The following is a 10207-nucleotide window of genomic DNA, read 5'->3' on the forward strand; positions in this document are numbered from 1 at the left end:
AGCTTGCAGACTATTTCAGCTTCATCGTCAGAATAATTAATGCAGGAAATGATCACCGAGACAAGAATGATTAATTTTGAGCTCTGACAACACCGACATGACCGATTGTTGGTGCTGGGCCACCAGGCTTTTAATGCTCACGGCCATCCAGGGATAGCATCCATCACGGTGACCCTCACTCCTGCAGAGATGTGTTCAGTGTGTGTTTTTATGTGGGTGTGAATGCCAGCGTATGTGTGTGTATCATTAAGCATATGTTTACTAATTTAGCAGCCTTGTGACTGTGGAGGTAAGGGGTTACTATTCTGAGATAGTAAAAGATGTTTAGCAGAGCACAACCACCTGAGACCTCTGCAGCTTTCCTGACATGACCTGCCAGGGGCACGAGCTTTCACATTTCATCAGATGGAATTTTTGTAATGTTAGAAAAGTGAACTTGATTATGTGAAGACTTCTCTTATTATTTTGTAATAAAGTTCCCTTTAATTGTAGATGTGACTGTTCCAGGTTTTGGATTGCACAATAGGTTATAGTTATTTTCCTGAGAGGGGTGACATCAAAATTTAGGATAAATACATGAATACGCTTGTCTTTGTTGCACAGTATACTGTGACTGTGACCATTTTTGTCTGTGTTGTGTTTTGTTTGTAGCATTCTTCTTGATATGCTTGTCTCTCTGCCGGTGTGCTGCTGTGGTGCTCTCTTACTTTCCAGACAAATGTAGGTCAGGTGGACTGGAGACGGTAAACTGCCTATTGTTGTGTGTTTTGTGCTTCCCTGCATGGAAAGGTCCCAGATATCTGTGACGTGTGGGCATAAACAATGAACAAATTAATGAAGCCCGATGAGCCTAAATGCGTAAATTGGTGCTCAAATGCAGAATTGCAATACTTGACTTTACATAAAACACTTTAAAATAAGCTGTGTATCATTAAGCATATGTTTACTAATTCATTGACCTTGTGACTGTGGACGTGAGGGGTTACTATTCTGCGATAGTAAAAGATATTTAGCAAAGAACAACAACACCTGAAACTAGCTTTCCTGACATGACCTGGCAGGGGGCTGTGCTTTTACATTTCATCCTCTTTACCACATTTTTACCTTCACATATAAAGATTTTAGCTCTCTCTGTAGCACAGTATGACTAAGGTACTCTTGTTATAAGGTTTAAGGTAAACAGTCCCTATTATAGTGGCAGAACAATCAGGAGTGGGGAAGACTGGATGATAATAAAATCATTTGTCGATATTAAGTGTCCATATGATAATAAATTAAACTGAGAGTGCTTGCAATTGTGTTTTGCACAATTACTACCTCCATTTTGGAATGGATCATTTCTTAATCTTGCTTCTCTCACAGTTTCTCCCAGTTATTCTGCCAAACACAATTAAAACATTCATCTGGAAATAAACAGTTCTTCCATTTTTGAGTTTTAGTCGTGCCAGCTGGTTACTTTCAGCTAACAAAAATAAATAAAATCTTGGGATACATTTTGGACACTGACAAAAAAAATACCCAGAAGTCTGTTTGACATAACTTGTGTGTTGTTGTTGTCTTGTGTCCCAGAGATGCCATCTGGCCTGTGCGCCACGCTTTGTGTCAGCATGTGACAGGACACGACTTGTCACTGTGGGCTCCCAGGGGATGCTGACTAGTGGCTCAAACACTGACTCTCCTCTGCTGGAGGTCGTTGCTGTGGAGGCGTAGGGTCAGCCAGACCTTGTTCATAAGTGTTCAGGTCAGTTAATTAAGTAGGGTATACTAATGATGTGTAATGACTTTGGCCTTGGCAAAGGGAAAACTCAAACAAAGAGACATATGTGTACAGATGAACTGTGTCTCACCAGAGTGGTTTGTGCTTCTGCTACAGCGTGGGAGGGCCCAGTCAGCCCGTCTTTCCTTTGTTATAAGTCACTATTCTGCGATAACCTTGGTCAGTAGAGCTACGCTCACAACACGCACACACCCCCACAGCCTTTCTTGTACGCTCGTTTAATTTCTCCACAGTTTCTGGCTCTGGATTTTTCTTTCTTTCTCAACAGCCTTCTTTCATGTCAATTTTTCATTCTACTGCAGCTCTCATTTTGCCAAATTTAACGCTGAAAAGAGAATTCAAACTGCTCAGATCAATACTATAAAAAGTCATCTGCCATGTCTTTCAGTGATTTTTCTGCCCTTCTCTATCGATCCTCCTGTCCCATCCTCCACTCTGCCTCCCACTCAGAGATGACCTGACGCTGATTACTTCAGATTTTGACAGACGTTTTTGGTGTCCAGACTTTGCAGAACAAAGATTTTCAGCAGGGCCAATAACACCTCCCTTAGTGACTATAATCCCCAATATGTTAATGTTTTCCATCTCTACATCAGTCCAGAAGGAGAATGCATGACACTCTTTAATAAGCAAAAGGGTCAGCAATGGGTATTTAATCAGGCGTTACAGGGCAGACCTATAGCATCTTGGAAGAGGGAAAGTTTGCTACAGGTAGAGAAATTTAATGAGCACAAATGGGTAGAGTTTAGGCTGCTAGTATCTAATCAATGGGCTCATGTCCTCTGTCTTCTGGGTGAAATGGAAGCTTCCACAGTCCCTACTCTTTTAACCTCTGCAGACAAACACGTCATGGTGGTGGTGAGAGGGTTTCAAGCACACATGAAACTAAAGCATGTGAGGAAAAATTACCATGAGCATGCATCTTTTTCCATCCTTTCACTCTTAATGTGTCACTCTTATGCACCATCTTGTAAGAAAGCTTAGTTAGTGTTGCACTTTAGCTCCCCCTACCTTCAATTTTGCATTTTTACAGTCAGCCCTGACAATTCATGGCTTGCTGCTAACAAACTCTTCCCCCGTCATTCATTCCCTGCAGTTGTTTACGGACAGTCACTGTGTCTGTCTCAGGAGGGGTTTGTTACCAGCTGCTCTTGATGGGGCCTCTCTTTGTGGGGTCAGTTCCCTTTCTGTCAGAGCTGCTCTCAGGTGTCCCAGAGGTGCTGCCCGACCTGTTGGCACTCCACCGATCTGTGTTGCTCCCTGTCACTCAGCCTGGGGTTGAGTTTACGGTGATGGGCAGCAAGAACATGCTTTCATCGGTATGTCACGCAAACATCCACAGAATAGATTATTTGAGCCCTTCGTGTACTTACCCACAACTTAGGACATTTATGAAATTCACTGTGGAAAAAAAAAACTAAAGCGTGAGTGAAAAATCAATCAAAACAGAGGGAAGATGAACTGCAGTCTTCTTGACATCATGTAATTTCTTTGACAGACATTCATTATCTGCTTCCATTGTTTCGAGTAAAGACTCATTTTGGAAGCTGAAAGAAGTGGAATTGTTGTGGATGTAACATTTAAATTCCTGCTGTTAAAATTTCAAATATAGGTCAGTGTTCAGTGGATGCCTGAGCTCCAAACAATAGTTAATTATTCTCTCTCATTCATCCATTCATTGATTGCAGTCTGGAGACCGACATAAGTGAGGGGCAGAAATTTCTTTGGTGACACTGAGGTTATATGGTAAGTATCCAAACTCAGCAACCTGGACATTCATTGGAGTTAACCTATGGTGCTCTTTTTCTGCTCCATAGTTTTATTTTTTGAGCTATACTAGAGTGGCTTTGCATGACTCACAGTTCAAAGTAATCCTTATTTGTCTTACACCATGCTTTTGCGCAGAATCTCAGTTTATCCTGTCTGAAATAAGTCAGTCTAGCCTCTCTCTCTCCCTGTTACTGTTAAGAGGTTCTGAGTAAATCAATATTTAGTGTTAAATTTCAGTAGTTCAGAGAAGTTGTTATTAAAACAACTTTTTCAGCCGTGGACAGGTTTGGCTCTTCTTTTTCTATTTATTTTTATGACATGACCACATAGTGACAGCCATACTTTCTCTTGAGTAGATTTCCACAGCTGAATCCACTGAATGTCACCACCTCACCGAGTAGAGTTCAGACCCCGTCGCCACTCCCCCAGTATAATTACACTGAGCAGACATACATCAAAATAGTCAGTGACCTTATGACAGCCTCGTGGTCAGATTCATGGGTTCTCCTGCAGTAAACCAGTAAGCTTATCATTACTGTGCTCAGGTGTGACAGTATGGTAAAACCACAGGCTTTCAGTTACTGGACTTATTTTCCTGGATATGTAGGTTTGGGGCTTTTGTGAGTTGTTTTGCCAGGAAAATGGAAAATAGATGCAGCGATTTATTGAAATGTCGGTTGGGGTCTACGCTCTGGTGAGGTCGATCCATGAATGATGATGTTCTGTTGTGTGTTTTCTTATTCGGGTGCTTCTAATAAATTGGCAGTTTGTTTGGGATCATTGAAGATGCTTTCACAACAGTATTGCATGGTGGATCAGAATTTGCCTGTAGTATCTGACAGATACGCCAAGATTACGACTGATAGGTCTTTGGGAATCACCTTATTGGTGCAGAAATACTATTTTATTCCTTTCAAACGATGTCATCTTTGGCATGTTTCATGTTCATTAGAATAGAATAGAATAATCCTTTAATTGTCCCACAAGGGAAATTTGGTTATTGGGTATTCAACTTGCTGCTAGTAACAACATGCTATTTAAAATTGGTTCTTTGCAAAGCTGTCTGTTTTGTGCAGACACATGACTGGTTAATCCCACAGGTTATGTATCATTTTATGATTGAATGATTCATAGGTTAGTATCAAGTAGCTTATCAAACAAGAAAAGCTAAATAAAAAAGTGAAATAAAAAAGTACTGCACCTTTGTAAAAGCCTACACATTAAATCTAAACCCCTTATATTTGAATAGTGAAAAAGTGGTGGTATAAGGGTACTATATGATTAAAAGTATGAATAAAATATTAAATTAGAATGGTGATAGTGACATTAATATTAAAAAGAGATCATATAGAATACAAATCTTATCCTGTGTTCGTCATTCAATAAACACAAGCCACACCAGAATCTCATTTCCTGTTTACCATAATTTTATTTGTTAGTGTCCAATACAAGCAAGACAATAAAAATGTAACCATAGCAACAACAAAGTTATCAAATCCCTCCGTCTCCTGATTTAATTTTCATATTTATTCAGTGTACAAATCACTGCTGTCACAGAGGCTGTGCACAGGGCCTACGTGCGCGCAAGCGTAAACCACAGGTGAGAGTAACCTGCGGCCACAACCTGCTCCTGCAGTGTCAGCCCTTTCAGAGCAACTGATTTTTCACAACCTGACAAGAATTCATCCCACATGATCATTTGCACAGAAAGCTTGCAAGCACACATAAATGCACAACCACACGGTTCATTGAAATTTAATTAACTTCCTTTTTTTTAAAAAAAAAAAAAAGCAGAGCAAACAGTGTCCTTCCCTGAATAGACCCTCATTCAGACTGAGGGAACCCTGCACTGATGCCACTGACATCATCGCCTACTTTATAGTGCTGACATCACTGTGGCATTAAAACATAAGACACAAGAAATGTATTAATAATTATTCATGCAGAGTGCCCTTTTTACACAAGAAAACTCTGCAGTCAAGTCAACTTTCTTGAGACGTAGCCACAGTTTGCTTCCTTTTCTAGAGCTGGCCCCCTTGTTTCCAGAGGAACTTTGCATCTAGTGCTGGGCCTCATCTCTGACCACACCTTCCTGTAAATCATTACTTAGTTGATGAAGGGTGTAATGCAAACAAATGCAAGACAAACAGAAACCCCACATGCATCGTGTCATCTTTAAAGGGTTGCCAGCGGACAAAAGCTGTGTTTTTTCCAGATAAAATGGTGAGTTGAAAGATACCTAATGAGATTATTTATCAAATGAAACTTTATTTAAAGTGAACAATGAATCATATAAGCTGTTGGTGGTCTCTCAACAAGGCCAGGCATTTTTCTGCATATTAAGTAGATAGACTCCCTCTTATATTACATGATTTAGCCATTCCCATTCCCTGCATCAGTTCTATGGCAGTGTCACTTGATGTCCATCAAGTTCTTACTCTTCTCAAGGATGTCGAACCCCATCTGATCAGGTTAGTGCTGTTTCCTCCTGAATGAGCATCCTAAAGAAAGAGGCGAGAGATTGTGGCTCAGACACTGATCGAAATCAACAAGACAGCTTTATTATAAAACACTTAGAGAAGTCTTGGTTATATTATAACCTTATAATCCTCCATAAATATCGACAGCCTATAAAAACGGCCAATCTTGCAGCAAGGTGTATCAACTGACTCCCTAACAAGAAGACATTCACCTAACAGTGAAGCTCATGCTACCATCTGCCTTCACAAAGGCTGAATCACCACCACACTCGTGGTTTTATTGCTCAGAGTTCCTGCTAAGAAGCTCCTGTTACCACAGCAGCGTGGGGTGGCTGTGACGATGACAATATCAGTAAAATTGAACCTTGAACCCCGAGGACATGAAACGCTACACATAAAGGCTAATTTACATACAGGTGACAGGTTGTTAAACGGACCAACAGAAACTGATTTTTCCTCATCGGGCCGGGTGTCAGGCTGAGCGGTGCAATCAGCTGATGCGATCAGCGCTATTTTATGCAATAAAATAATTTCCCTCTTCCCAAGCACATCCAGGCCACTACATACACACCACAAATATAACTATGTTTCTTAGCGAAGCACGACCAGGAATCCCATCACGTCTGCAGGGAAAATAGGTCAACGTGTGCAAAAGGAAGGAAAAGAAGAAAAAAAAAAAAGTAGTCGAGGCTCAGAGGAAGAGATGCCATACTTTTTGGAGATCTTTTGTATTTTCCTCACGTCATCTCACTGACTGGATTACTTCAGTTTAGAAGTGAGGAAATGTAAGTGAAGGAAACTATAAGGTGGAGATTTTTTCCCTGCGTACATGCTGATGAATGTTGGGATTTCCAGTTGCATTTGTTAAGAAATAGTTATGTTTTTGGTGTGACGCACATGTAGTGACTTGTGTAGAGTAATATTATAAACTGCTTGGCTGTGTTGGGAAAAGAAAATATTTTATTGCACAAAAAAAAAAGTGCTGATCGCATCATGCGAACATCTGCTTTGCTTGACTGCACAGCTCGGTACACCCGGCCTGATGAGGAAAAGCTGGAAATGCTGAACTCCAACTTGTCGGCCTGGTGACTCAAACAGGCTCTCCTCCAATCGCTCCTCATTTATACAGTGCTTTACAAACCCAAATGTTACAGGTAACAGCTGGATTTTCCCCATTTCATTTCATGTCCTCTTTAAAGGAGACCTATCACCTTAAATCTATACTGGGCCTACCTGTTAATCTGAAAAAAATAAAATAAAATGTGTGTAAATGAAACGTTGTGCTTGCAGCCGATTGTGTAGGAATAGATCAGTGATGATGAATTCCTCTCACAACCACAAGAGTTACTGTATGCCTTAGTTGACACCCTGTTCATGAAGAAAACAATGAAAGGGCAACACAAAGGCAAATGTGAAAGAGTAACTGAGCGTGTGTACAGTCAAGTTCGACCACTCATCTCCGGCCACAAAATCTGGGGATTTAGGGAAAAGCTTCTGCCTTGGGTCATTAAAATATAATTCAGTTTTATTTACGTAGTGCCAATCCAGAGCAACCGTCACCCCAGAGGGGAGACAAATCTAGATTACATCAGGAAGAACACCACCCAACACAACTCTGCCGAAACAAACATGGGGGCAGCTAAAAGTAGCTTCCGTCTAAATTTGCATCAAATGCAAAAAATATTAGATTTAGACAAAAACTCCTGAAAATGTTTTTAAAAACAAGCTTTTAAAAGTGGTTTCCCCTCTCCATCGTTGCCATTAGAGAATCCTCCAAAAGAATCCCAAATTTAAATCTTTAAGCACCACCCCCCTCTCGCCATTTGTGTAGTTCTACACATATAGTTGAGATTTCTGGTTTCCCTGTACCTTCTGTCAGGCGAGCTTTCCCTCCTGTCGGCTGGCACAGGACCGTGGAGCAGCCGACACACAGAACTACAGTCTGAGCATGACTGAAGACTGTGGTGATCTTGTAGCACCCTGCAAACAGCACACAAACCAGTTAAACAACAACAACAACAAGATGATGTCAGGAGTACTCCTGATGACTGGTGTGTCGTTGCAGCCGTTTGTGTAGAAGAGTCACTTGAAGCTCATGTCACAAACGGCCACAACCGTCACTGTATGCCTTACTTGACACCCCAATCACTAACGAAGCAATGAAAGGGCAACACATAAAGGCAAGTGTAGCACAGGAGTGGAAGAAGTGCTCAAAGGTTTTCCAAAACATTAAATTACCCAAATAAATACTTCTCCTGCACCATGACTTACAAATGGGAAATACACCACTTTGATTTAAAACTGTAATTAGCTGCAGAACTCAAGCAAATGTGCTTATTGTTAGTGGACATGTTTCCATTTAAATCTTAAGTACAACTCATAAGTAAACTGACCTGGACACTTGACATCCATAAAATAGGAGTTAGGACTCTGAACAAGACGCTTTTTCTTGTGTCGTCTCTTTTCCTGCTCGGGGGTTGGGTGCAAAAGATCCTTCGCGAGCTGGGGGAGGAAAGCAACATTTTTTTTTTCATTTTATTTTATTTTAAACACGAGCTTTGAAAATAAATAAATAAATAATTAATAAAAAAATTAACCGGAAGGTGCTTTAACATGTAATTAAACTGCTGCGGTTGTAGGCCTCAGTTACAGCGAGGCAAAGGTCGAGACCTCGATACACTTCTCGGATAAGGAAACTGGAAAGTGTTAAAATGAAATTATCGGAATACTCTTGAAGCAATCGCAGCGATGCCGTTAAAAAAAGCAATCAGATGAAACATCGTTAAGTTTAATTAACCCCCACAACACCCAACATATGTCACAGGTAATCAGACGAGCACGACACCCAGTTATCAGACTGCTGACTAACATTAATGCGCGACATTAACCAGCTTCCTCCCCAATAAAGACATTAAATACACTCAATGCTGAGACTTAAAGCGATACCGTGTGCTGTCAGCGAGCCTCGTGGGTTGCTCGTTGAGCACGTGTTTCGCCATATTGCGCTCGTTCACATCTTTACGTTTACATTAAAGGAAAAAAAACTGCTGACGGATTTTTTTAAACGCACTTTTTAAGCTGTAAAATATTTTAACCGCGTTATAAAAGCACACTTTATCGACTGAGGCAAGTTAGTAGGTACAAAGACGCTTTTGTTACTTACAGGCATGTCTGCGTGTTTGGACTCTCACCGGAAAAAGACCCGCTGTCCACGTACCGGAAACTGCTGACTGACTGGGAGGAAGACCTGGAGGAATAAAAAAATAAAAATACTCGTCGGTGTTTACGTGAAATTATTCGTTAGATAACATCAAATGAATGCTTGAAAATAACTTAATCGTGTAAATACACCGTGAATACAATTTTCATGTTTTTCTGTCGCATTTGATTAAATCTTCTAACTGTATAGCGGTTTCTTGACAAAGCAGACGATTATCCTGTAATTTAAATACTTTTTTCAACAATTAGAATTGTTGAAAAGTAGGTCAGACCCCTCATCATCTACACGTGAAACACGGGAGCTTAAATCCTTAAGTGTGTCCGTCTGAATATGCTCAAGTTAACAATTTTTGTTATAAGTCAGGGGAGCAAGGACTGGGCTATCAAATGCCCCAAATCGACCATCTGCACGATTTTTCAAAGTGTCGTTATAAAGAAGTCTTTAAAAACATGTTTGTTTGTTTGTTTTTCACTCAGTAAAATAAATTCAATGTAATGATGTCAGCATCCACTAGGAGTGGAAAATAAAGGACAGTAAAAATATAATTTGTTATGTTCCAAAATACTTTACATGTAAAAAGTGTGCCTCTGTGAACCCGCTGTGATCTGCAGGGTTGGATGGTAACACACAAACAGAGATATTAGATAAATAAATCTAAGTTGGCTTTAGTGGTCCGGCCTGTATGAACTAAAATGACCTCCGGTCTAGAGACATAAACACCCGAGAAAGTCAGAGGGGAACTGTTGTTACCTGCAGGTGACACCTGGGGAAAGTTACAGTGTGCTTCTCTTCCTGTAGGTGGTGCAGGTTAGACTGGAGCTACAAAAGCACTGAGCAGAATTAAGAAAGTGTCATTTTACATATATTCTTCTGTCGAGGCCAACTTTCATGCTTGGTGGTCACATTTTAAACGATGACTCTGATATCCAACAGTCTCTTTCTTGCAGGGATGTAGAACAT

At 40.5% G+C, this 10207-nt stretch overlaps 1 protein-coding gene across 2 annotated transcripts; it reads right to left on the bottom strand.

The window, feature by feature from the left end:
• Positions 1-4951: 4951 nt before the first annotated feature.
• rps27.2 (ribosomal protein S27 isoform 2) lies at positions 4952-9266 on the bottom strand. Of its 2 annotated transcripts, XM_080896981.1 has the most exons (5): positions 9191-9266; positions 8421-8529; positions 7897-8007; positions 5986-6048; positions 4952-5639 (listed from the first exon to the last, which is right to left on the bottom strand). In XM_080896981.1, the coding sequence occupies exons 1-4, from the start codon at positions 9194-9196 to the stop codon at positions 6020-6022; spliced, it is 255 nt and encodes an 84-aa protein (XP_080753107.1). In that variant the 5' UTR covers positions 9197-9266; the 3' UTR covers positions 4952-5639; positions 5986-6019. The 2 variants fall into 2 exon arrangements, with proteins under 2 accessions (XP_080753107.1, XP_080753106.1); XM_080896980.1 differs by having other exon boundaries at positions 4952-6048; positions 9191-9264.
• Between the last annotated feature and the right edge of the window lie 941 nt (positions 9267-10207).

This window comes from Rhamphochromis sp. 'chilingali', assembly GCF_963969265.1.
Source record: "Rhamphochromis sp. 'chilingali' genome assembly, chromosome: 11".
NCBI classification, from domain to species: domain Eukaryota; kingdom Metazoa; phylum Chordata; class Actinopteri; order Cichliformes; family Cichlidae; genus Rhamphochromis; species Rhamphochromis sp. 'chilingali'.

What these genes read in the sequence shown, in the direction of transcription:
- rps27.2 (XM_080896981.1), bottom strand. An exon ending in TATGGATGTCAAGTGTCCAG is followed by an intron (nt 8,008 to 8,420) that starts GTCAGTTTACTT and finishes TGCTGTTTGCAG; the next exon opens with GGTGCTACAAGATCACCACA. An exon ending in GAAAGCTCGCCTGACAGAAG is followed by an intron (nt 6,049 to 7,896) that starts GTACAGGGAAAC and finishes CTCTTTCTTTAG; the next exon opens with GATGCTCATTCAGGAGGAAA.